Source organism: Notolepis coatsorum (assembly GCF_963971535.1).
Source record: "Notolepis coatsorum genome assembly, chromosome: 10".
In the NCBI taxonomy this organism is placed as follows: domain Eukaryota; kingdom Metazoa; phylum Chordata; class Actinopteri; order Aulopiformes; family Paralepididae; genus Notolepis; species Notolepis coatsorum.
The window spans coordinates 96,008,903-96,036,878 of record NC_140174.1 but is presented as its reverse complement, the minus strand read 5'-3'; the positions used below and the strand labels follow the sequence as shown (position 1 = coordinate 96,036,878).

The following is a 27,976-nucleotide window of genomic DNA, read 5'->3' as shown; positions in this document are numbered from 1 at the left end:
GAAAATGGCAAACTACGAAATGATGTTATAATTATAAATTAAGTTTATTTAGAAAATAAAAAATATTTCTCCCCACTGCAGCTATAGCCGCTGCATGACATCTGTCTGGACACCACTCCAGTACAGAGAGGGACACTTCCTGGATCAGAGTTCAAGTTTGACAATGACATCTGAATCACTTGATGAATGTTATAGCACAATTATACAGAAGTTATCTACAAGGCATATCTACAGTTCTATCCCATAAGTTGCACATTAAATACCAACCTAGCAGCACCAGAACAGAGCACAAAACACGCAGGACAAATGATTATTAGCTCTGAATATCTTGTAACAACACCAATACTGCTAAAGCACACAAGACCGCATAAATACAGTGCAGTGTTTAGCCTTATTAAAACAAATCATAACTTAATAAAAGAACGCACTGGTGAAGAGCATCATTTGGCCCCTGAAGTGTTATTTGCATTCACAGACTAAGTTACTGTATAGCTGCGATAAATGTACTACAAACACCATTACACTTGATAGGGGACAAACCACATAAATAGCTTTTCTTTGCAACAGACAGTCATTGCAGGGCTTACCATGTGCATAAATGAGGTTCCCAACATTTAATGGAAGTATATTAAATAGTTCACCTTTTTCTGAACTCTGAACAAACTTTACAGTATGCTAATGCTTGTACAGTGCAATAATCGAGAAGCTTCCTCAGCTTCTAAGGTGTTCGCACTAGCAACTAATGACAACAGATTATGGCTTGTTTATGGCTTTCCAACATCCATGTCCAGATTTCAACTTTGATCACGTTTACCAACAGCGTCTATCTAATGGGAATACTGCACATGTTGTCGTCATGGTGCCTCACATTTAGCACTGCCTTTCTGAAATGGAAGGTAGGTATCGGTATTATGGGTTGATTTTATTACCGTTAATCAAAAGGAGACTAGTACAAGTCACCAGGAAACCGTTAAGAGACACTAGGGATGCACCACTTGTTCACTGCCAATACCTAAACTTGACTTTAACTATCTAGCCGATACATAGCACCGATCCAGGTCATTACTTTTACTGTAAAATACGGGCCGATACAGTTTGGGGCGAGAGGGCAGAGAATACTTAGTTCGATGAACGATAATAAAGGTTTCTTCATTGGAGAGATCTGACATGCTTCTATTTACCAAACGTGCAGAAAATCAAGTAGCTTTGATTTCTGACATTTTACACATGGCCCTTGGTATTGGGTTTTAGTTAGTTTTAGTCTGACAGCGACCCGTTTTAGCCTTGCGTACGTTCCACGGGGCTCAATGTGTCAGGCGAGTGTCAGCCCAATATCTGATGGTGCATCCCTAGTGGGCACATGTGATCTATACACGATTCATTAATAATCACCTCATAGCAGTTCTGTAAACTTGTTATTAAAGCTCAAGACAAGTTCAACTCTGACAAGCACTTAAGTATCCCAACTCCTTAAAGAACAGCTGTTGACTGCCACATGGAGAACGTTCAGGCTTTGTCCCAAAATTGGCATTAAATGTTAACACATAGCAGTCTTCAGCATTTTGTACACAGTCTTTAAATAAAAATGCATGCATATACCTGGTGTAAAAAAAAAAAAAATCTTTTTTTTTCTTAAAACATAAAGCTGAGATGTTTGGGCCTTGCAGCCGTGTTAAGCGCCTGGTGGCACCGGTGATGACGGTTAGTTGTTGTTCTCCCTGGTTGTAATGGTGACGAGCTGCTTGGCGGCTTTGGCAATGTCATAAGCACACTGGATAACCTGCTGAGTGACCAGCTGCATGTCTGGCCCCGGGCCTCCGTCTGGGGGCACCGCCTTCCTGCATTCGCCCTGAAGTCTGTAGGCACTGGAGGTCAACAAGCGCAGGGAGCCCCTCACCGTGTCCGAGCGTGGCCTCTGCGCAGGGAGGGAAGGGTTAGAGCACACGCTGAGCACTGATGATGCAAGTCAGCTGTTTCAGAGCACAACTGCTCTGTGCCTAGAGAGGAACCACATGTAGCCCTCACTAGCTTAGGACTGAATCCTGCCAGAAGCCATATCCCCTACTATCCAGTTCTTTCAACCTGGTACACTCAAAAAAGAGGGAAAACTGCTCTTTGAAACCAAATCCTAGATGGTCTCTGCATAAATGTGATATGGTAATTCATGTTTATGACATTATTATATGGGATGTAATAATTCAATAAACAAACGTTATGTAATTCCACAGAAAACATGTATGTTTGATGATCCATACCTTTTAAAGGTGCTGTAAGTGGTATCTTTGTTAAAATAAGTAGTCTACATGTTAAAATAGTAGCTCTACATTCCAACAGTCATCACTGATTGTTTATAACGTGGGTCTCTCAGTCCCTCTGCTGTGCAGTAAACATAAAATGTATTTCCTGGTATCCCCTTCCCACTTCAGCCAATCAGGAGAGAGAACTCCACACTGCAAAAATGGTCTAATAATTTGCCGGTGCAGTAAGCAAATTTGGCTTGGCAAGATTTCTTGAAATGAGGGTTCTCTCTCCTGATTGGATAAAGTGGAAGCAGGATACCAGCACATTTATTTTCTGATTACTGCAGAATGGAGAGACTGGGAGACTCATGTTACTGACCAATATTACAACACTATATCAGTGATGGCTGTCGGAATGTAGAGCTACTTAAGCTCATTTTAACAAAATAAATGCCACTTAAAGCAATACAAATACCAGCATCATCTTTGTTTGTTTACCTTGGGAAATAGAGCAGCCATTTCGGTTACAGCCACATGTATCCTTTCTGAGCAGGGTATAAAGCTGTAGAGGAAACGGAGGTCAGTCAAACAGATACTCATACAATATACGTATAAAATACAGGTCAATTTACACTCCATGCATTATTCAATTCAGTTCCACATCGCCACCGACTGAGTTATGTGTGCCAACAAACAACTGTCCATACAATTAGTAAACTACTACACTAATAGTAACTTGAGCATGATGAGAGTATGCAAAGCAAATCACAGCATACTACAATATTACACTATAATGCTCTTAGTCTTAAAAAAATATTGTACCTACAGAAAGAAAACCAAACATGCCAACGTGGAATAATTTGGCTCACATCAAGATCATCAGCACAGTTCTACGTTGAGTCGACCAACTACCACAGTCCGCGGTTGATTAGTACAGATCTGAAGTAGCAGTGTCTGCGTGGAATGCGTTTGTGTTGAAGATTAAAGAGGATACAAAGGTAAGAACGTGTGGAACACAAGAGATGCTTTGGATACATTCCCATTATTATTCAAAATGCTTCTCACTCAGGCAAGCACTCAGCAGGGCACCACAGAAGAAGAGCTGGTCAGTCAGTGAGAGAAGAACACGGGGCGGGCAGGCAGAGAGAGAGACACAGAGGCAGAGAGAGGCAGAGAGAGGCAGAGAGAGACAGAGTGAGGCAGAGAGAGAGAGGCAGAGAGAGAGACGGAGATAGACAGAGACAGAGAGAGACAGATGCAGAGAGAGAGAGGCAGAGACAGAGAGGCAGAGAGAGAGCGACAGAGAGAGAGGAAGAGAGAGAGAGATCGACAGAGAGAGACAGGCATAGAGAGAGAGGGGCAGAGAGAGCCAGATAGACAGAGAGAGAGAGAGAGAGAGGCAGAGACAGAGAGAGAGAGAGAGAGAGGCAGAGACAGAGAGAGAGAGTCAGAGACAGACAGACAGAGAGAGAGGCAGAGAGAAAGAGAGACAGAGGCATAGAGAGAGACACAAAGAGAGAGAGAGAGAGCCAGATAGACAGAGAGAGAGAGTCAGAGACAGACAGACAGACAGACAGACAGACAGAGACAGAGAGAGAGAGAGAGAGAGAGAGAGGCAGAGAGACAGAGGCATAGAGAGAGACACAAAGAGAGAGAGAGCCAGAGAGAGAGAGAGAGAGAGAGGCAGAGACAGAGAGAGAGAGAGAGCAGGTGTGTGAGTGAGGGGAGAGATGAAGACTCTGCCTGGAAGGCAGCAGGGACAGAGGCCAGAGTACCAGGAGGAAGGGTCAGGGGCGCGGAGGCTGAGCGGCTGCAGGGGGGAGGGGGCCTTCTCAGCCCAGGGCACCAGGGTGCTGAAGCAACCCAGGCTGTGCCTGAGCCGACGCACACCCTCGCGCTCACACGGTCTGCTCGCAGGGAGGGAGGGAGGTGGGGAGGGAGCCACAACGTCATCAAAAAGAACATCAACATAAACGGGAGGTTGAATGAGGCAGAGGAGCAGATATAAAAAGGGGAAATAACAGGAGATTAAAAAAAAAAAAAAAAAAAAAAAAAAAAAAACAGGTAAAGAAAAACGACACAAAGGGGAACTACAGTATGGGTTCAAACGAGAAGCAAGGAAGTAAAAAAAAACGTTTGGTCTCCGGGTCCTGACCTGTCGTGTTTGTTCTCCTGCGCGGCCCGCAGCAGCTCCTGGATGTTCTTGGTGATCTGCTCGGTCTTGCGGATGACATCCTCCGTGCTGGGAAACGTGGGGTCTGCCTCCAGCTCCAGGTGGTCCAGCTCTGGGATGGAGCTGCCCTCGCCGAGCCAGCCGCTGCTCCTCAGCCTCCCTCTCCGGCCCAGTCTGCCACGAGAGAATCAGCCCAGTAAGGTCTCTGGAAAACTAAACTGCTTTAAGATGTATTAAAAACAGGTTGTCTGAAACCGGATGCATCAGTTCGTCCTCAGACAGAGCACTTTTTTTCTTCAAATAAAACATTTTCTTTTTGCTTGAAACTGGGTGTAACTTCAAATATCTGTACAAGAGTCAATATATGAATAGATAATCCATAGACACTTCTAACTTTGAATTTTGTGGTTCTTTAACTCATTGGGCGCCATTGATGAGAAAAGTCGGGTTAACTCGCCATCGCTTGAGCGCCAATCACGAGAAAAGTCGGGTTTTAATCGTTATTTCTTTTATTCGCTATTGCCATTCATAATTCATCGGGGCAGGTTGTGCATACTGTTCTGAAAGTGTCTGAGCGGTCAATACCGCCCTCTAACGCCTTCGGCCGCTATTGCACTCCATTTGAAACGATGTAGTTTGTTTTCTGGGCCGTGCGGGCGGGGTTTAAATACTCCGGCAGGACGAGCGTTTACAACGATGCATCAACTAGCCCCCCCCCCCCCTCGTTCATATGCAATGCCGGACAACTTGGGACGGACCTCTGCGACCAGTACTTGGAATGGCGATCAGATAATTGGATTATTTTTTTTGCATTACATCAGAGACAAGGTAAGGACACTATATATCCAATCTTGCGTTGATCTGATATTTTTTTCTCCCGCGATCGAAGCTGTGTGTGTGTGTACCGTTGGTGGCGGTGGCGGGGGGGGGGGGCCCGCTACAAGCCCCATTTCATGAGGAAGGATAATAACGATAATCTAGCGTTGATTTCAGGAAGATTAGATAATCAGGCGAAAAATGACAATGTGGTAACTGGATTTCACTAAAAAGGCTATTTCCGCGTCTTTTCCTGGGATTACAACAAGGTATAAAACAGAAATGTACGGATGAAAAAACAATCAGTTTTTTTGCATGTTGACCAGAAGCAACTCACTGACAATCTACAGTGTTATTAGATCCATAGCTATAATATTTCATATATTTTAAGCACTCGCAAGTTTGGCTTTCTCCCCATTGAACAGAGTGCTGGCCTTCTACCCAGAAGGTAAACAACGACCCCTAGAGCTGAAAGAGTTCATATCTAATAGTTCACTCGTTATTGTTCCTGCTATGCTTAAAAAGGAGCTGTAAGTGGTATTTGTTTTGTTAACCTGTTGGGTGACCCTGCTGTCCTCGTCATAAATCGATAAATACAGACCGTATTAATAATATTGTTTCTTTTTCAAATGTAGCCAAGAGTAAAGACCCTAACCCTATCAAAACAGCAGTCAAAGTTTATATTTTCAGCACGTTTGTTTACCAATGATTTAAATGTTTCCGAAAATAAGAGTTTCTCTGAATAATGTGAATTCTCTGCATTCATTGCATCGGAAAAAGGTGAGTAGTCACGCGAGGAAATGACTTGGAAAGAGGAGATTTGACCCTATCCATAGATGTATGACTTGGCCATAATAAGGTCATTTATAGGCCTGATATTCTATTCTATTATATATTCAAATTGCATGTGTCTGGATGGTAAAATTCTGTACTGTATCTACAAAAAACGCTGTAAATAATCTCTCCTTTATTCATTTGAATTATTATCCTCCAACCTCAATTTTAGCATGGTGTTATTCACTGTCAAAGAAATTATAATTTATATTCTCCTTTGTTTCATTACAATTTACTCAAGCATAGTAACAGACAATGCAAATTGACCTTCTAGAAGTGGAGCAATCTTCCATTTACTTGGGCATGTACTTTAAAGCAGATTTTCTGAAAATATGGCTGCAGCTTAACAGGTTAAAATATGTGTAAAATAGCTCTACATTCCAACAGCCATCACTGATATTGAGTGTTTGGTCAGTAACATGAGTCTCCCAGTACCCCTGCTCTGCAGTAAATAGAAAATGCATTTTCTGGTATCCTTTCCCACTTTATCCAATCAGGAGAGCGAACCCTAGATATTTTAAAAACTAGTTTTTATTTATTATTTTTGTCATACCATTTATGCAGTGTGGAGTTCTCTCTCCTGATTGGATAAAGTAGGAACGGGATACCAGAAAATGTATTTTCCACGGCTGGGTGGCACAGCGGACAAGGCGCTTGTCACCAACGCAAGAGACACTGGTATCGAATCCAGCTGTCGGCGTTGCTTCCGGCTTGGCCGGCCGTCATACTGGCTCGATTGGCAAGAGTCAGCGGGAGGGAAGCCGGTGGGTGGGTCTGGGTCATTGTGGACAGCGACTCCTACAGTTCGGTCGGGGCGCCTGCACAGCGAGGGAAGGATCTAAGAGAGGTAGTGTGACCTTCCACACGTTACACTCTCTCAGTGAGAGTCCACGCTGCCAGGTGAAAAGAAGTGGTGGGCTGGGTACACATGTGTCGGAGGAAGCATGTGATAGTCTCCGCCCTCCCAGACCGACGGTAGGGGGTAGAGTGCGCAACGACCAGGAAGGGGATTGGGAATTGGCATAACGACTAACATTGGGAGGGGAGAAAAACGGAAAAAGGAGGAAAAAGATCATTCAAAAAAAGAAAATGTATTTTCCGTTTACAGAGCAGAGGGGACTGGGAGACCCATGTTACTGACCAAACACTATTATCAGTGATGGTTTGTGTATATACAGCTGTATGGTTTGTCGTTTGGGATCTTGTGGTGCATTACTGCTTGACAAAGACCCCCCCCCCCCTCTCCTGAGATGAATAAAGTTGTTATTTATGACAAGCCCCCCATGTTTGTTATTGTGACTTGGATTAGTGACACATTGATCTGGAGAGAGGCCTTACCCAGCGTCATCAATCTCAGAGTCATTAAATGTGTTGTCATAGTCGCTGTCTGGCATACTGATCTGCTTCTCCAGCTTGGAAGCCTAGAAGGAGGAGGGGAGAGAAAAACAGGTACAATTTGTAACAATGCAAAATGATCCACGGCAACGCAACCAGGGACAAGATGTTTCAATCAGCAATTCTGACACGAATGTCAAATTCAGAGCAATGAGAAAACCTTTCTACATAACAAATAAGAAGAATATAAACTTATTTGGTGCATCTTCTGTTTGTAGCATCATCACCAGCAACAAACAGTACATGAAATGACGGACTTCCAATCAATTCAATACAACTGAAAACAAATGCATCAAGTCAACTTTGCAGGAAACAAGCCGGTACAGCCATGAAGCAAGAATAGAGGATCAACGTGAAGCTTTTTAAAAAGTTAATCGTCTTGGGTTAGTAAAAAATTTGATTATCCAGGGTTCAAGCAGGTTATACTAGTCTCAGTATGTAATAAAACACTGGGGGATGACTCGTTTGAAATTGGCCTGAATTGCGTGATCAACCTAATGCTGGAAGAATAGTCACTTCCTGAAACATGCTGGAGCCTTTTAACTGCTCTGTTTTCAACATGCCAGTTCAATAAAAGGCTATTTAACTGTGTACTGGTTGAGTGCCTCTGTGTCTGCTTTTCTTTATGCAGGACAAATCATAATGGATTCATGAAATGGGTGGTACCATGAGTAATGGAACATACTGTAACAATATATTGGTTTAACCGTTTTGTGTGTGAAACCCTTTGAACTCCAGAGAGAAGAATGGATTCATAGAAGACATTAAAGACAACATGTCAACCATGGAGCAGAAAGGGGAAAGAAAACAATAAATAAACTCTGCAGCTTTAACCAATCTTTTCAGGCTCATACCAAGATGAACAAGCCAGCTACATTTAGACATAAACATAGCACAAAACTTACAACTACAGTCAGGTCCATAAATATTTGGACATTGACACAATTTAGGCTCTGTACACCACCACAATGGACTTGCAATTACACAATCAAGATGTGCTTTAAGCTTCAAGATGAAGATATTTACATCCAAATCAGTTTTTTCTTCACCAGGGAAATAATTCTTCTGTCATCCACCACAGTTGTTTTCCATGGTCTTCCGGGTCTTTTGGTGTCGCTGAGCTCACCAGTGCACCCTCTCTTTTTAAGAATGTACCAAACAGTTGATTTGACCACACCTAATGTTTTTGCCATCTCTCTGATGGGTTTGTTTAGATTTGTCAGCCTAATGATGGCTTGCTTCACTGATAGTGACAGCTCTTTGAACCTCATATTGAGAGTTGACAGCGACAGATGCAAATACCACACTTGAAACTAACTCTAGACCTTTTATCTGCTGCTTGTAAATGAAGAAATGAGGGGATAACACACATCTGGCAATGGAACAGCTGAGCAGGCAATTGTCCAATTACTTTTGGTCCCTTAAAAGGAGGAGGCACTGTTGTAATTCCTACACCATTCACCTGGTTTGGATGTAAATACGCTGCAAGTCTGCACTTAAAGCACATCATAATTGTTTAATTGCAAAGCCATTGTGGTGGTGTACAAAGTTATGAGAATTGCGTTGATGTCCAAATATTTACAGACCTGACTGTACATCTGAACCACGACGCAATTTAGTCTCGACTTTGATCCAAACTAGCTGGAAGTGGACTCACAGGAGCCATAACATGGGGCGTCGAAGCTCAGATTCATTCGGGGGGCTTAAGCAGTAAACCACAGCAGTAAACCACAGCAGTGGTTAAAAGAGGTAAGCAGAGTGACTCCTCCATTATGTAGGTGGAGGACGACACAAAACCGGGATGACTCATCCTGAGTTACGGTAGATGAGGCCCACGCTGCCAACTTAGAAGACACGAGCTTCATGCAGAAGCATCGTCGAGAGGTTCCCTTCTCCAAAGGGGGAAAGCCGAGACAAAAGGTGCACTCATACCGTAACAGCAACACATACATACATACCCTTTCAATACCCGTCCAAAGGGGCTCAAACAACATCCTCTTGTTGGATGCGGCACAAGATGCAACGCTGTCCACACCAATCCACGCACAAAACACAACACAACACAACACATGGCCAGGGGAATACAGTATGATCAGCTCACGAGACATTTTGATCAAATGTGTCTTTTCCTCGTGTTTAGAACTACGGCGGAATCTCTTCAGACAGTTAAGCTCCTGTCAAACTCCTGGATGACCGGATTGCTTGGGTGTTACTACAGGAGACGTGAGTGTGCATGCTGGTTGAAGCTCATTGTGCTGGTTAGAGACACGGAAAAAGGGATCTCTGAACAGGTGCTCAAGAACATTTGATATGGAAAACATGATAAATGCCAGTGGGTTATGAGTGTTCAATTAATAAAAGGACACATTGTTGAAATGGCAGGGGTTAGATCACATTATTTTCAGTGACAAGTATTTGGTTTAGCGTTTAGGGAACATAAACGAACACTCATAACAACTTTCTCATAAAAAAGAAAAGAAAAAAAAGTCCAACTTTTAAGACCGAAAGACAAATGATCGACATTAGCCGCATTACTTAGATTTCTTGGTGAAAAACGAAATAAGCGCTAACCTCATGTGGCACATCACAAATGCACTTTTCTGCTCAAGTCCAAGTGTTTCTGCAAAGTTGTTCTATTTTTTTAAGCAGCCAGGATAGCAGACATGATGAGGATGCTCGATACAAAATCAGATGGCGAAGGCAGCCCATGGAGAGGAGGGTTGGCTCATGCAGGAGGCCAGGACAGGTATGGGTGACAGAGGGAGGGAGGTGAAGGAGGAGGAGGAGGGGGGAAAAGAGAAAGTGGCAAGGGGCTCCCGGTGGATTTGCTGCATCCCACGAGGAACTGGACCAAGTGAGGGGATACTTAACCTTTTGGGCACTTTCGTCCTTCGACCAAGACAGGGTGGATGGGAATGAGGGGAGGGATGAAGAGGCGGTCACGAGAGCGCCCCTTTCCGTCTAAAGATGAAGGTTCAAATCATGTTTTAAAGACAAAATAAAAATAAGGACAAACTTTAAGTAATGCCCCAAAGAAGGCTTCGAGACATTGGCTGCACAGTGCTTAGGAGTACTAAATTATTATTATTTTGTATTATAATTATTTAAATTTAATTTAAAATACATAAATAAATATATTTTTTTAAGTGAAAAGTCTGCAGACACAAGCGGCACCAAGCAGCTTATTCATTAAATCAATATTGCCATTGCTAACTGGGCACATAGTATGCAGTGTGAATACAATACAAAGAAAACAACAAATCTCAACAATAATAATCCATCTTTGGACGCCACAAACTTTTGCTTCAGAGACCCAAGTCCATTTCAGAGATGCAAATCCAACAGCAGAATTTACATACAAGTCCCTTTATTGGAAGTGAAAATGTAATGGGATAAAAAGGTTGAATGGTTTTGGTTTGTCATTTAGTACAAAAACACAGAGCACTTGAATGTTAGTTTTAATGCTTGATCAACATGACACACAAACCTTCAAAATAAATCATATTAGTTCATGCTCAAAACAAAACGTTCCTGATCATCAGCCTATCTTAGTCAAGTGTGAGAAACGGGCAGTAGCTCCAAAACACCAGATACATGTAACATGTTCCTGTGAAGGTCCAGGCATTCAGACCCCACAATATGGGATGAGACTAGCTGTGTGTTCTCCATGCATGGCATTGCACTTTCTGATTACCCCCCAAACTAAAACTAAGTAAACTAAACAGAAAAATCAGGAAGGTTTGCAAGACAGGGTGGACTGACGTGAGAGGAAAACGCTTGGAAGTGGAGAGGTGGAGAGGAGGAGAGGAGGAGAGGTGGAGAGGAGGAGGAGGTGGCGAAGGAAGAGGCAGGGTGCAGGTATTACTCACATGAGGTGGGAAGGAGGAGGTGGGGACACCCTCATCCGGGTAGGACGTTTCCCCCTTAGGGAGATAGGGCTTCAGGCCTGAACCAGTCTCATACATAGACATGGGCCGGCTGACCAGCGCTGACTGCCGGCGCTTCAGGGCCGAGGGGCTGGCGGGGTCGGGGTAGTCGGACCCGCTGGGGGCCTGATAGATATGGGCTGGGAGCTGCCGCCTGAGAGAGATGTTCTCGCTTTGCAGAGAGCGCAGCTGGAAGAGACGAGGAGGCAGCGATACACTGAGAGGCGCCCGCAGCAAAGCCTTTCCCCTCTACTCTCTGCTCCATTCTTATCTCCGGTTTCAATTCCTATTATTATCCTTATATTGTTCCAATTCCTATGATATTTAAATTCCTCCAATATTCACGTTTTGTTTAGCAATTGTCTGCATGCTATATAAATCATGAAATGCCAATGTTACCAATATTCCAACTTGATCTGATTAAGCAAATGGCTTCTTGGGGATAATACAGAACACCACACAACTTACAAAGTGGAAAATCTACAGAAACATAATTCACATGTTATTCCCATGATCTTAAACAGCTCATTTAATATTTGTTATCACCAACCAACTTTCTCCTAATTAGGGATCAAATAGAATGTGGGTCCTGTCAATAATCATCAATATAAATAAAAGTATATACCCCCCCCCCCCCAGAATATTTAGCTTTATTCCCCCCCCAAAAATACCCAATTTAAGTGACTTGAATCAATCTGCTATAAATTATTATAATCTATAGTATTAATTTCAACCATAAATATTCATTTCAATCATAAATAAAGATGTATATCCATTTACAAAGGTGAGTAAACTGTATTTCACAAATAAAGACATGGTTAAACTGAGTTTAGGTGGGTTTAACCTCCACTACATCTCTGCTCCTAATGGTAGAAATCAGAGAGTCATTGAGACAAAACCTGGAACTCCTCCCTTGAGAATGAATTGGAGACCGACTACGCTTATAGAATGTTTGTTTGAGCTTTAACATTCAAATTAACTTAGATAATGCCACTGTGTCCAACGTTTGCCTCTGTCAGTTGGGCAGCTACAGAGTTGTCCTCGATTTGGGAGAAAGCATTTTCACAAGTCTAAACTGAACTAGATCCACGATCATAGGAGTAACATAAGTGAATTATATTTCCTGTTGGATTTCCCCTTTAGTTAAAAAAATATATATAAATAAAAGATTACAAAGCAAGGGGTAAGCAAGCAATAGGTGGCGGCGTGGTGTGCAGGAAAGCAAAACAGCTGCAGTCTTAGGCACAGACGTAGCCATCGAAAGAGCAGAATATAAGAATTAGGAGTGCATCAGAAGCATTTAAGAATTCAAGAAGATATTTCAAGTGAGGAAAAGTAGGCCAAATCTGATGCCACTGGTCGTGTCCCAGAGCACAAACACGTGTGCTCTTAAGAACAAGGCAGGCGCGATTCTCCTACTGCCAAGACACTTCAGAAAACCACCCTTCCAAGAAGATAATGGTTCACCGATATGAAGGGTATTGGTAGTTTGTGGGAAGCAAAGATGCTCATTGTCTCCAATGTTATATATATATACTAATACTAGTGAATGAGCGATCGAATTATGTTTATACCAAAGCATGAAGATATCCGTGTGTGGGGGAAAGAACTCATGATCCATGTTATCATAGTTACAAAGCTGTAACTCTTGCCATTTGATCATTTCGATACTTGAAATCAATATTCTATTCTTTTTACGAAGTCGTCGTGACAGTCGGGGATGCCCCTCTGCACTCTTTGTTCCAAGCCTCTCTCCTTCTTGATTTCAAGATGGCGCACCGCCCGGCTGAATGAGATCTGTAGTGATGATCTCACCACCAGCCATCAGTTAAGTCAATGCCAGGCCACACAGCTACATCACATACTGCACGTCTGCCAGCAGGACCTCTACTATCCGCCCCAGAGATGGTTTAGAACCAGGGTTCCCACAGACATTGCAAAATGAAATTCAAGGACTTTCCCAAGCAAAAATTTTTTCGTTTGCGACAATTAGTTACACTTTAAATAAAAAAATATATATATTTCTTGATTCTGAATTATTTTTTATCATGGATGAACAAAACGTTCAATGCAAATGGTTGATTTGAATGTCAAGGACTTTTTAAGCACCTTGTTAAAAAATTGGCTGTTTTCAAGGAATTCCAGGCCTTGACATTTTTTTTTTTTTTTCACTTCAAGGACCTTGTGCGAACCGCGAACCCTGTAGAACAGAGGCCGTCCATCTGCGTGTGTCCACTCTAAAAGCGCTACATCCAAGTAATTTCCACACAGGACTAATCAAGACAGGACTTTGACCTCACTTGACAGGGCAGTTATGTTTGAAGTATTTCAACTGGAAGGCACATATCACTTATGACAATGACTGGATCCCACACAAAGAGGGAGCTTGAAACATTTGGTTTTAGCAGGCAGCGGGCTACTAGATTACATTACACAGAATCTCAAACTCAACTATATTTTATACAACCCTAGGTTGTAAACAAAACCCTCACAGTCAACTGTATAACATAACATAATATTCATCTAATATAATATCTATATATGTATTTAAAGTTGAAATGCAACAGTGAGACGTGAAATAAACAACCATGTGCAAGAAAAAGCTGTGTTATCTCACACCTTGAAGAATGACTGAAAGTCCTCTTTGGGACATTCTATGTGATGGGTTACAAAAAAAAAGTCACACATACAACTTATGTTAGTTACTAGTTATACACAAAGGAGGGAGACAACTGTTGAGTTATTTCATGCTAATCATTTCAGCATGCTTGTTAGTCCCATGAGATAGCACAGCTTTCGATGTCATCGGCATAACTACATACGCGACGGGAAGTGAAATGTTTCCCCGACGTGAGCTGGGAGGAGCGCGGATAATGCAGTTCTTCTTCACATGAAAATAGAAGAGCGAAGTTTCTCCAGCCCATCAATCTCAAAACTTTTTGAAATGTAACATGCTGGCCAAATGCAGGGGGGGGGGGTTGTGGCGGGACCAGCTGGGTTGTCATGGCAGCCTCGCCTTGCAGCAAAAAGCATTTCCCGGGTCGAGTGGGCTAGTAGGGCCCTTTATCGCTGCCTCACGCAGGCTGTGCTTCCCCACCAGAGGGAGATCACAGCGGGCGGGAGAAGAAGCTCCTCTGGCCTGCTGTGCCCCCCCTCTCGGTCTGGCCCCCTCTGTGTTAGTGAGCTCTACTGGTGCAGCTCTGCAGATACCTTTTTCTGCATCAGTCTCAACTCATCGCTCAGGTTGTTGTTGACTTTCATGAGCTGCTGGATCTTTGCTTCGGAGGCAGAGAGAGCGCTCTTCACCTCCATGAAGTCCTGCATGGTGATGGGTCCGTCCGACAGGTCGGAGTCCAGACTCTGTCGGGGAAGAGAGTTGTAGAATGAAACGGACCTCTAACTAGGGCCCCCCCCCCAAATTAATATAGGCTGAAAATTCACTTTAGATCTACTGGGCAACAGTACGTTGTGAAATTTAATTGTACTTAAATCAGAAGCACATTACCCAATTGTACTTATTCAGAAGCACATGACCTAAACATTAAATCTGGGCCTCTTACCCTGAATGTGTCGGTGGTCTGTTTAGATGAGATTAGATTCAAATGTATTGTCATTATACATCACAAGTACAGTACAACAAAAAGAAGTACTGGGCACCGCCATGATGAATCTAATGTGCCTTGGAGTAAAAATAACAACAAACTATAATAATTCTACCTTCTAATCAAGATGTCAGCCCCCAGTAAAACGGACAGACTCTCCGTTTACATTTTTAGATGTTGGACGAGTTCAACAACTTCAGGGTTAAGTGTTTGACAAGGTAAGTGGCCGGGATTTTAAGTAAAATTCAATTACATCAGATCTTCGTTTCAGTCTAGGTTAATTTGGCCGGCTGTGATATGAAACAAGCAAGCAAATATTGGAGCAAACATGATTATTGCCTCACTGACACTGATGAGATTAACTACTTGGGTATTGAAATTTAGTATCGAATGACACGGTGTCATTCGATACCAAATTTCAATACCACAGCGTTTTTCCGATACTCGAGAGTATTGAGGCAATTCAATTGATAACCACGAAAGTATCGAATTCCGAAAACCCAGCCCTACCCCTAACTTCAGAGGGGGGTAGTAGGCATTCATGAACCGTGATGGAACTGTGAGCGACTTGTCCGTTTTGAGTGTACACAGACCACATTACCTTGGTCCTATCTCCTTTGCTCGAGGGCAGCTCCTGATCCGTCTCCTCGTCGGACGCCACGCTGTCATAATCAGGCTGGTCATTGTCCTGGCCGTCACTGCCACGCCTGACTCCCACACTCTTCAGGATGAGCTCAACGCTGTCTGCAATCAAGGGAGAAGCGTAATGAGACGAGCTATCCACTTCATCGTTGATAAGCAGGCACGCATCCAACATTTGGAAGCCATTTGATTAAGGTGGCAATTAGATGGGGTACCTTTTGGACTGGCTATCAAATTCCCCTGCTGCCTGCGTTTTGCATCACTTAGTATGTCAATGACGAGAGTTGCAAATTCATGTGCGTTGAATCGTGCAAGCTTTTGCCGTCCCTGAATGAAGAAAGGAAGGGCACAAAGAGAAGGGCTGTATTTTCTCAACGTTGAACAGATTCAGTTTGACAGCAGAGCTTTTACTAGAGAGGGTGGTGTGTGAGACTATGAGGCCAACTTGCCTGGTTTCGTGTTGATGAATACTCTGGATTCACAGGCAGGAAAGGCACCACAGTCGTCTCTGTCACTAGGGTGCTGTGGTTCTGTGTAGCTAACCATACTGCAAACAGGGCATTCAGAGATCAGGACTTTGGCAGAATAACATGGCAGTCATTTTGGTAGTTTTTAGCTATAAATGTAAAGAGATCCCGTTAGAAATGTGTCCCTATGAAGTAGGGGGTTAAAATGTATTAAATTAAAAATAAATGTATGCCGCCCACAATGCATTCGTATGAATGTGGAATCCATTGCATTGATCTGAAATTAATGTGTGTTTACCTATTTCATCATGTATAATCATAATGCTGTGAACTAACTAATACGCTTGATGTAAGGTTTTAGTTCCATTAACAAGACATTTATATACCTTTTAAAAATAATCAGAATTCATCCAACCGTGGTCCAATGTAACAAACCACTGCTGGCTTGAATCTCTACACCCATGAAGCATGAACCACTACTGTCTCACTGTAGTCATATACATATATTACTGTATACTGCATCTATATATTATATCACTATCTGTATAATATACTGTAACACTGCATATACAGTATCTGTATACTATAACACTATATACAGTATCGGTATACTATAACACTGTATAGGTATACTATAACATTGTAAACTGTATCTGTATACTACATCACTATATACTAGGGCTGGGTACAATCAAGTTTCAAATTCGGCTTCCCACGATCATAAAAACAAGATGATCGCGATAAAATGATTATTGTGCCACATGCCATGTTGCTCTCATTTAGTCTTGTGTTGTAAATGCAGCGCACCCTTCCGTCATTGCGGTGCGCTCTTCCCCTCCCCCTCAACTGGTGTTGAGAGGGAGGAGGAGCCACGGCTAGTTTAAAACAGTTATTTTGAAAACGTAAAACAAATTCAGTCATTGTCATGATGTTCTCAAATCAATGAGTAATCTTGTTTATTAATCGTGATTTCAATAACAATAATCGTGATTATGATTGTTTGCCACAATCGAGCAGGTCTACTATATACTACATCACTGCCATACCTGCATCAGTCTCTCTTCTGTCCACCTCATCATATACATCCATGGCCAGCTCTTCAAATAAATGATTACTGAGCTGCAAGGAAATCAGGGATTCAGACATGAATTAGCCTGTTTAATTTATATATATATATATATTAGGGCTGTCAAAATTAATGCTTTAACTTGAGATTAATTTAAATTATTTAAAGCATTAAAATAAATGTATCTAGATTAATCTATGGAGTGAAAAATCTTCAACACATTTTTGTTGTTAATATGATTTATATTACTGGTAGTTCATACAAGACATTATCTCCTCTAAGCCATACAATCTGCACATAGGCCTGGGTTATTTTTATTTCTGTTAGTGCCGCGGATATAAGAAAGAGGTCTAGCTGAGTCAATGTTGATGGTTTTGTTGAACATTTGTATTTCACAGGAGAGAAACTGTATTCAAAGAAAGCTATTAAAATAGTCTTTGAATCTAAATATACTTTATTTTGTGTTGATTTTACATTAATTCCATGATTTTACTCAAGTAAATATCTGTTACAAGCTTCGGTCTTAAGTAGAAAAATGCTATTTTTAATCTAGATTAATTACAGAAAATTGTGAGATTAATCAGTTTAATTATTATTTTTTTTTAATCTATTGACAGCACTAATATATATATACACACACACACACACAGTATATATATAATTTTGAAAACAGTTTTAAAAAGGGGCAATAATTCCCACTTATCCAGAGAGTCTATCCATCCAGATTGTTCTGGTGTGATTTGCTTAGTCTTGCAGATATGTGCCGTCACTCCTAAGCATATGACCCCAAAACGATCTGGATGGATAGACAGCACTCTGGGTTTTTGGGCGAACTGCCCCTTTAAAATCCAGCCCTGGACCACAGTACTTACAGACTGAAGTTTCTTCTTAGCTGCCTTTGCCAGCTCTGATAAGTCTAAACTGCTGCGAACAGAAGAAAACACTAATAAGCATATGATGCTGGAAGGGAAGGAAGATACAATGATTGTAAAAACATGATTGTGATGAAGTACTTACACATTCCTTATCCATCAAGAGAGCAATGAAAAAGATAAATAGTCTTTTCATTTGGATTGAACAAGAACAATGCTTGTGCTGCTGCTACTACTACTACACTCCAACGATTTGGCTGGAATTACATTTGAACCATGATCTGAAACAATTACAGAGCACTTTGTCTGGGCTATGAGAACTACTGCTGCTCGCCTAGTTTCCTCTCAAGCAGACAATGGATATTACAGCGATCCCAGGAAGCATGTCAGAACAGGCCCGGGAGCAAGAATACGACCACAAACACAAACAACTGCGACGCAGGCAGCCACGGTGCAGCGGCCCTAGCGTTTACTCGAGTGGAGATCATCCACCTCAGCGCGCTAATTCAGAGTGACATTTGACACGGACTTGGATCATGTCGGGCGACCCCGTGATGCCGTCTTGCTTACCTGTCAGCCATATGTGGGACAATGAAGTGCTGGCCATTTTTATGATCTGCAACAAACAAGTGGGGATGCAATGGATGACTGCAGAGTGCAACTGTTGTGATTATATAAAGGGCAAATAACGCTTTAACCCTTTCACTACCATACTACCAAAGGGTTAACCCTTTCACTGCGACAATACAGAAGGTTAACCCTTTCACTACCAGTAGTGAAAGGTTAACCTTATGTAGTGTGTTAGTGAAAGGGTTAAGGGAAGGGAACCCCCGGGACATTTTATGAAAATAAACACGCTAAACTGCGCAGGCCTATGTATTCCATTCGTTAACATGCCTGGATTGTGCTCCAACTTCGACAATAATAGTGCAAGGAGAAGAAAACAACAACAACAACAGATTCCTGGTTGTGCTTAGATACTTATTTTCCCGGTATGCCTTGTAGTACAGAGCACCCCAAACATACCACTGTCAAGACCTAGCGACATTGCTAATAACAGACTAGGCTACAACAACAACAACCAGATTTCTAAGTCTTGTAAATACCCCTAACGAAGCCATCGTTGCCCCCGAGGGGGGGGGGGGGGGGGGGCTCCTGCAGCAGAGAGCCGTGCTCAAGCTGTTGTGGTTTTAAAAGATATTTCCCCGGGAGTTGTGACATCACGACTCCTGAAATCCAGACGTGGCAAAGCGGAAATATCCGCACAGCCACAGCATTGCCATTTCCAATCTGGACAGTGACGCCTGTATGTTCACCTGAGGCTCTAGTCTACTGCTAAATTAGATGCATGTTGTTTCGAGGTGTTCCCTTCATTTAATGGTGCAGCGTGGTTATGATATGTAATCACCAGGCACTAAGAAAGTAATCTTCCATAGTAACAGACTTTCTATGGAAATACAAAAAATAAAATTAAAATAAAGTCTATAAAAGAATGGTTTAGGCATGAGATCATTGAGATCATCGAGATGACTGCTTTAGACCTCCGGCCACTCACCTGGCTTCCTCCCACAGAGATAGAACGCCAGACGATCAGTCAGCTCATACTGGATCTCCACCAGCCGGTCAGCCAAGTCATGATGACCGGCTTGCCTAGGAAGATGGACATTATGAAAGGAAGCTCAGTGTTATAGGTAAAGTTACAGGGCCATAATGACTCGTGTTAAGAGCTATTAAAGGTAGAATCTAATGTCCTCAAACAGTGACCTCTAGGCAAAATATTATATGACAACATGGTATTGCGCTTTGTTTACAGTTTTTGTTTTTGTCTGTGTGGATTGGATTTCAGTTGGGATAGGGGAGGGGTTGCTACAACTGGCCACACCTTTAGGCTCTACCAAGAGAGGTCTGGATAAATTCACAGTTTAATAAGTTGCTAAACTACAACCCACATGTCAAGACCAAAACAAACAAGACTAAGGCAGTCCTAGTTAAAGCCGGACCTGGATGCCTGCCAGTGGGGAATCAGGATATATGTACAATTAATGTAAACAACGGCGCACCATATATCCTATGTCTAACAGTGGTACTTGATGCATGCACTAGAGTTTGAGGGCTGGCTACTGGCTAGCAAAGGTTAAGCGACTAAAGCACCACAACCACCCATCACACAACCCCTGTGTGCTTTGCTGATAAGATACAAAAGAAAGCCAAGCTATAAAATTGACAATGAATTGATAGACATTACAGCCTTTCACGGCCTGCTGGTGCTAACGTTAGTAGCTACAGTAACATGCATCACCCATCACTAACATTAAGCTAAGCTAAAGGCAACCAGTAACGTTACTACTACGACGTTACCCGCAGGCCGTACCTTTGCTTCAATATGGGTGAGTAAATAGCATCAAGTACACGTTAATAAGTATGCAACAGAAAACAAAGCAATGAAATCAACGATTAATTGATATCCAATGCAAGCAACTGATAGTACTCAAAGTCTCAGATCATGCCGAGTGAATGTAGCATTAGCTACCGTCAGAAACACACTACACTGCTGTGCTAAGTTACAGCATGCATCTTGCTGTATTTTACATTTTGTTCATGCGGTCTGCTACTATACAAAATATGCTGTTGTCAACAGTTTGTGCAGCTCCAGCCTCTAGATGCTCTGGTCTGGTCAGTAGCTACAACACTCAGATGCTCTGGTCTGGTCAGTAGCTACAACACTCACACATGCGTGTTTCAACAATGGTCAGTCAGTCAGTCAGTCAGTCAGTCAGTCAGTCAGTGACTGAGTCTCATATTGGCCGGCCCCTGGATCTCACCGGGTCTGGCAAAAAGTAAAAAGAGTGCAATACCAAGCAGGGCTCTTTTGCCTAGAGGTCGCTGTTCGACGCCATTATAGATTATACAATTAAAGATTGATTAAATAATAATAAAAAGGAAACCGGATGTTGCCAACCTTGCATAGTCAACAGGAGTTTTCCCACCGCTGTCAGGGGCTCCAGGATCAGCCCCATAGACCGTTAGAAGCTCTGCCTGAGATACTTGGCCTGCCTTCGCAGCCACGTGCAAGGGAGTGTTCCCTTTCTCCTACGAGAGATGATTAGAAAACACAGGGAAGAAATGAAAAACTAAAAACACCAGGAGAGCAAATGAAAAGACAACATGTATTACCGGGCTGTAGAAGTAGAAGGTGTCTTACTGGGTGGAAGAAATTAGCTTGGGCTCCCAGGGACAGCAACCTCAAACAGGTCTCCAGATTCCCCGTGCGGACACTCGAGTGAAGTTGCTGGAAGAGAGATCGATAAACGTCACTACATTCACACTTTGACTCAAAAGACCTTTCAATTACTTCTCCCATAAATCAGCCTCTGTGCCTCACCTTGCTTAAATCCTTGGCTGTGAAGCTATCGTCTTCTCGACATGGCATACGGTGGACAAACGCTAACATTTGATATTTGGCTTTTATGAACTCCGTCTTGTTTGGGCTTCAGGGATTAGATGAAACATAAAACACAAAAGAAGAGAGTGAGCAATTGACCGTACTCATACTCACACAGCGGCCATTTTCCTCTTATGTTACAGCATGTTACAGCATGATTATCTTCAAACGTTCATCACTCACTGCACTTTGTCCTGAGGGTTGGCCTTGCGTTTTCCACTCATCACAGACGCAGGGTCGAGAAGAGAGTGCTCCCATATTGAATTTGCACCATTGCTGTATAATGTCTGAACCATCTGAGTAAAAGAAAAAAAAAGGTGAAATCATCTAAATGTGGCCATTGATTTTAGCCTGCAGAATGCTGAAAAGCTGCAAAACATTCCCTACAGATAACAACACGCACACACATGCTATTTTGGGACAAATATCTATAGAATTCACTCCGGAGAGAGAGAGAGATGTTGAGTGAAAATGGCCACAACTCTACCAGAGGCTTCTAATGCACTAATGATTTCCAAACAGAAGACAAGGCCTACACAGAATCCAGGAGAGTGACATAAAACAGAGCTACCTACGACTATACTTGATTGTGTGCCAAGATAATGATCCTAATTCAACATCTAAGCTTCCCAGCAGAGGCAGTGACTCTGGCAGCACTCTACCTCAAAACCCTCTCACTCTGGAGGAGACACGACAACTAGACTACACAGCAGAAAATACATCTGAAAGCTAAACACAGCCTAGAAGTGAGGAGAGGGATTGTTATTGTGTGAGGGCCAGTGAGGCTCTTACTTGCAGCTGCGTGGAGGGCCATGGCGTGTGTGTGAGGTGACGGACTTGGGAGCTGTGTCTGCCCAGACTCCGATGAACACTGCAGCACTCGTCACAAATCAACACACCCCTGTTCACCGAGGCCCAGCGAGGCTCTGAGGGGGGGGGGGGGGGGGGGGGGGGGGGCAAAGTTAGTAGAAAAGGACTGAAATCGACACTGAATAAATCTAAAGGTAAAATGAAAGAATCAGCATAAATCCCATTCATATTAGGTAGGACGATGAATTCAAAACGATCAGCTTATACTAGTATAAAAACTAGTTTTAATCTGTTGACCTTTGTCAGAGCCGTCGGCATGAATCTCATTGATATTGAAATACACAATCAAGATGTAGCTTGCAGGACCACGAGTGAGTACACTTTTAGCGCAATGGATGGCCCCAGTGGGAATCGACTGAGCGATGCTAAGCCTTGGGCCTACAAATCACAAACATATCCCAACAGGGTATCTGCAGGTTTCAACAAGTTACATTTAAGACTTTTTAAGACCTTTTTAATACCACTTAGAGCAAACTTTGATACCTATTTCACAACCATACTAGCAAAAGAAAACCACATAGTGACATTGGACTGGCAGCTGCACTGGCCAATTTAAATTCTTGCACGTTCCATACAAGCTCTCGCCAGATGCACCAAGCCAGATGCATCCCGGTAGCCCTGTAAAAGACAATAACTTGAATACAAAAGCATTTCATATATTTAATGTTAAATTAAATATTATTATTTAATATTTAAAACTTATGCCCAAGTACTACTCTTCTTGTGACCTTTAACACTATACACACAGTGGACAGCCATCTCAAATAGTGTCCTTGGCATCCATCAGCCTGAGGTCTACGAGACTCACACTGCGCACCGTGCGCAGATCACTGCGGATCAAAGGAACCATATTTAGGCTGATCTAACATGAATAGCGAACTCAGGCACAGACATTGCCGACTGCAACATTAAACTTAAGTCTGTTCTTAAGCCTATTGATGTCATAATAAGCCTAGAGGAAACTATCATGGCCATATGCTGTACGGCATAGGTGTCAAACTCACGGCCCGCGGGCCAAATGCGGCCCGCCACGTCATTTGATGTGGCCCCCCAAGAGCCCACGGGTAAAAAAAAAAAATTACATTAATATTGGGTTAAAAAATAGCAGTGTTAAAATAATTGTGGGTTAATGCGTTAATAAAGCTTTAACTTTGACAGCCTTAGTTATTACACATTCTTACACATACATGTATGTTGAACATCTGAGGTATTGATGAAATAACCAGTGCAAAAAAAGCACGTCTTACTCCTCAGACATTCTTTGACAATTTTACAGCCCAAAATACAAAAAAGAACCAGGCGAAATAGGTAACAAAGGGTTGAAGAAATATTGTCTGAACTGTCAGATGCAAACTGGCTGTGTGACATAACCGAGCATCTCGCTCAATTGAATAAGAAGCTGTAGGGACGCAAACAAGTCCCACCCAAAACTTGACCAATATAGTTGTGAACTGAGACAACCCTTATTTTGTTATTTTTGAGTACAGTTACAGTTGTGTGTTCATGCAGACACATAATAGCAATTTCATTACGAATTGAAAATGGGGGACCCTGATGTAAACAAGTCGAAAGTCTTTCTCTGGTCTGCATCCCCTTAACAATTGTGTGTATTGAGCTGCTGTACTGTACTGTACCCATTCTGCAATCTGTTAATTAAAGTTAATTAAACTATCTTCCATTAGTTGGATGTATGGCCTCTGCAAGGTTGTGTGCAGCCATTTGTTTTTGTAACATCTGCTACATCTGTCCCACGTGTTCTTTGCAGCTCACAGTTGTTAGTTCTGCCCCTCTTGACTGTGACAAAAAGGTTTTGAACAAACTTAATGTCATAGCTTGTATTTGATGATATTCTTCTTTGTTATTTACTTGAATGGTTTGATCATTGATTGATGGAGTAATATGGGGTTCTGATAAACTAAAATTATTTGTTAAAATAACATAAGCTAACATATATTTTTACATTTATGCAAATGCATATGCAATATGTATAACTTGAATAAGTAATAAATACAGAAACAACATGTTTAACAATATGTAAATGAGTAGCTACATTTATTTTACATTACATTAACATTTATACAGTCTTTGGCCCCTTGAGGGCAACCATAATGCTGATATGGCCCTCTGTGAAAATGAGTTTGACACCCCTGCTGTACGGTGTAGCCTAATGCAAACTAACAGAAGAGAAACCGCTCTGGTACAGTAATGGCTGTAGTAGGCCTGCCCTTCTCTGACCTCAGACCTAGACTCACTAGGATAGTGGTGAGGTAAAAAAAAAGAAAAAAAACGTACAGGGGAAGTGGAACCAAACACATCTATATATGGGGGGGGGGGGGTTAGAGGTGGCAATGTTTTCATTCTTCGTGCTGAGCAACAGTTTCCTCTTTCGAAACACCATCAAAATGTGAAGTGAAATGAGGTTTTTCCCAGAAAGGCAGCACACTACTCATTCTGGCAAATTAGCTTGGGTGTGAATGCTGTGTAGTAGTCTACAAGGAAAATACTTACTACTTAACCATAAAAACATTGAATGCACTTCCTGTAACAGCTGTTCACGTAGTTCAGGTGGTTGAGAGACCGTGTTATGGCACTCCCTACGCTGAACATATTCAGACAGCTCCCGTCAAAAGAAGGTGGAAAACCTCACCGACAACAGGGGGGTTACTCTAAACTCCCGATGACAAACAAATGGATCAGCCACGAGCGGATGGCAGCGTGAGATGTGGGGGCCAGTGGGGTTGTCATGTTTCCTTGGCGACAGCTGAGGTGTAGGAGGAGCAGCTGCGGAGGCTGCTTGGTGGTCAGGCCACGGCACCTGGTGCAGGGTTCCGACTCTCCACTCCCGACAAGTTACAACAAGCTCTCCTTTTTTAACTCTTTTCTCAACAAGTGCTGCTAAAATTAAAACCACATATAGAAATGCTAAAAATATTCAAACCCAACAACAACTGTTTAAGGGTGGTGTGCAAGGGCAGTCCAGGCCAGCTGCTGTTGGGGGGGGGGGGGGGGGGGGGTTGGGGGCTTGACTAATATGAGCGAGATGATCAGGGACAAAAGGAGCCTTTAGGGTGGTACTGAAATGTAGTTAGCATAGTTGTCATCTGACCGCTTGATTGTTATTGCGCAAGGGACTTACAAATATTGTACGAGAGCTTCTGTATTTCTGTTACAACCGCTGAATTGTTACAACGTCTTCCGCAGGGAGAGATTTATCGAGGTTATGAGGTAAAAGAAAAAGAAAAATTTACAATACAATAGAGAAGAATTCTCCTCTGCATTCAATGCATCCAGTCGATTCACTCAGCATCCTGTTTTGCTTCCTGTGCTTCACTGAAAAACATCACGTCATGCCTGTATAAAAGAGACATTATGCAAAGTGTCTCCTGACACAAACCGACACTGAAATCCCTCTGCTTTCACAGAAAGACACTCTTGTGGAGCATAACACTTCTAATTCTTTGCTCTTCATTGTTACGGAAAAGACTAGTTTATAACAAAGAAAGCTTAGATCGGAGAGTCAACGCAGGTCCTTCTGTCCACACATTATTTGTTTATTAGAAGAACTCACAGTTAGTGATTCCTAGGGTCCCATTCGGAATTGCTCTCACTGATCGTCTGCAAATCAGTACCGGCATATCATTCCAAATGAGATCAGTGATTGGATTCATTTGATATTCCAATGTGTGTTTGTGAAGCAAACAAATGCGAACTGTATGCATTAACTGGTAGCCAACACATAATGTCTAAACACATTACAGTCCATATGAAAACTGTCAAATCCAATAACGTCAAATTCAATAACCGATGTGTAGGATCTAGCTTATTTACACAAATATCAATTCAATGATATTGATGTTATTTGGAAGCAAGACAACACACATAGGCGGGGGTGACAGCGGCTCGGGAGGTTGAGCAGTCGTCTGGTAATCCGGAGGTTCCCGGTTCAATTCCCGCTCCTCCCGGGCAGTGTTTCGAAGTGTCCTTGAGCAAGACACTTAACCCCTAATTGCTCCTGATGAGCATGTTGGCACCTTGAATGGTTGCCGCCGGTGGGTAAAATATGAGGAACAAATTGTAAATTTGGATAAAAGCGCTATATAAATGCAGCCATTTACATGGGAAAACGTCCCTGTCCAGTGAAATGGCAGGGGGGCAATTAATAGTTAATATTAATATTAATAGTGCTTATTGTTATTCATTTAGATGGTAGAATTGAGCACCATGATATCCCAATTTCATCAACTCCACCAATTAACTTTGATGAGCAGTGAGTTAATGGCATGCTCCCAGGCATGATGGAGATCTTGGCCATCAAGCTTCTCAGGTTTACAGTAGTGTTGATATCTTTATACTACATCTCAAGGGGTTTATCCTGCTAATTAAATAAATACATACATGTCCACAATGATAAAGGATCACTGTTCTATAATAATTAATAGTAAATAAATAATAGGTTGTTATCAATTAAATGATCATGGTGACTTCAACACTCCTGAGGTTTGATCAACACAGCCAACTACACTCATGAAGCCTTCAAGTGCAAAACAGAGGCTGAACCTAGCAAAAAAGTAGCTTTCATTTTGCCACAATGTGTAATTTTTTGATTAGCAGGAAACGGTAAAATAAATAATAAAAGCTAAATAAACGGTCCCCTGATTACATCCACAGCCCTGGCTAAAAAAGTACTTGCTTACAAGGGCGATAGTGCAAGTAAGCAGTGTCTGCGATTAGGTTCTCATATGAACCCAGAGAAAGTGAACCCAAGGGTCTGGCAAACTAAACTAGTAGACTAACTTAGATAACGTTACATTACATGATGGCTAAAGCCTGAGCAACCAAACTTGTCAAGGAGTCGATTAAGTTACTATTAAGACTTACCTGGAACACTGCAGTCCGCACAAACCTCGCTATTCCGTAGACGTTTAGACATCCCTTTGGCAAAGGATTTTGCACAGGAAGAATGGTCTATCAAAATGTCAGAAACGGATGGCTATAGCGTCTGTTCCTCGGCTAACATTCAAGTCATTGGGGACTGTGGTTAGCCTACCGTTGCCGTTAGCTTGAGCTAGCAAGCTAATTGCTTATTAGCTCAACAACGAACAGCGACTTCGGGTAGCAGCCTGTTTATCATCATTATAGTAGCTGCAAACCCCAGCAGGACTTCATGCTGCAAAACGTAACTGTCTAGCGACTGTTAACAAGTCAGCTAACTTGTTAGCTAACGATCTAGTAAGTTAGTAGCACAACAAGCTACAGACCGTCGGTTCCTTGCAGTTTATTCTTCACCCTGATTTTTTAGTGCAGCAGAGCCATAGAGAGATAGCACGGCATACCAAGCACCAGCTGTGTGAATGTAGCTAGTGGGTCCGTGGACGTTTTAGTGATAGTTCGTTTTTCGTTTCAAACGGAAAAACGAAAAAAAATACGGAAATTACGAGGGGTTTTCCTATTTCCGTTTGAAACCAAAACCGAAAAAACTGAAATACGGAGCTGTTTTTCGTATTTTGGTGTGAATGAATGAAAACTTTATTTAACAGATTGCAGAATGGGTACAATACAGTACGGCTCAATACACACAATTGTTAAGGGGATGCAGACCTGAAAAAGACGTTTGTCTAGTTTCCATCAGGG

The 27,976-nt window shown here is 42.3% G+C and overlaps 1 protein-coding gene across 4 annotated transcripts; it reads right to left on the bottom strand.

Annotated features, from left to right (window-relative positions):
• Positions 1 to 20: 20 nt before the first annotated feature.
• On the bottom strand, positions 21 to 27,643 carry git2a (G protein-coupled receptor kinase interacting ArfGAP 2a). 4 transcript variants are annotated; one of them, XM_084322385.1, is made up of 20 exons: positions 27,224 to 27,643; positions 22,268 to 22,401; positions 21,659 to 21,771; positions 21,416 to 21,521; positions 21,236 to 21,322; positions 20,993 to 21,123; positions 19,589 to 19,683; positions 18,604 to 18,649; positions 18,034 to 18,085; positions 17,142 to 17,214; positions 16,078 to 16,175; positions 15,844 to 15,955; positions 15,588 to 15,730; positions 14,595 to 14,744; positions 11,328 to 11,573; positions 10,330 to 10,419; positions 7,402 to 7,484; positions 4,396 to 4,587; positions 2,739 to 2,802; positions 21 to 1,915 (listed from the first exon to the last, which is right to left on the bottom strand). In XM_084322385.1, exons 1-20 carry the CDS (start codon positions 27,273 to 27,275, stop codon positions 1,703 to 1,705), a joined length of 2,280 nt encoding a protein of 759 aa, XP_084178511.1. In that variant the 5' UTR covers positions 27,276 to 27,643; the 3' UTR covers positions 21 to 1,702. The 4 variants fall into 4 exon arrangements, with proteins under 4 accessions (XP_084178511.1, XP_084178512.1, XP_084178513.1 ...); XM_084322386.1 differs by having other exon boundaries at positions 18,034 to 18,082; XM_084322387.1 differs by lacking the exon at positions 10,330 to 10,419.
• Positions 27,644 to 27,976: the final 333 nt, after the last annotated feature.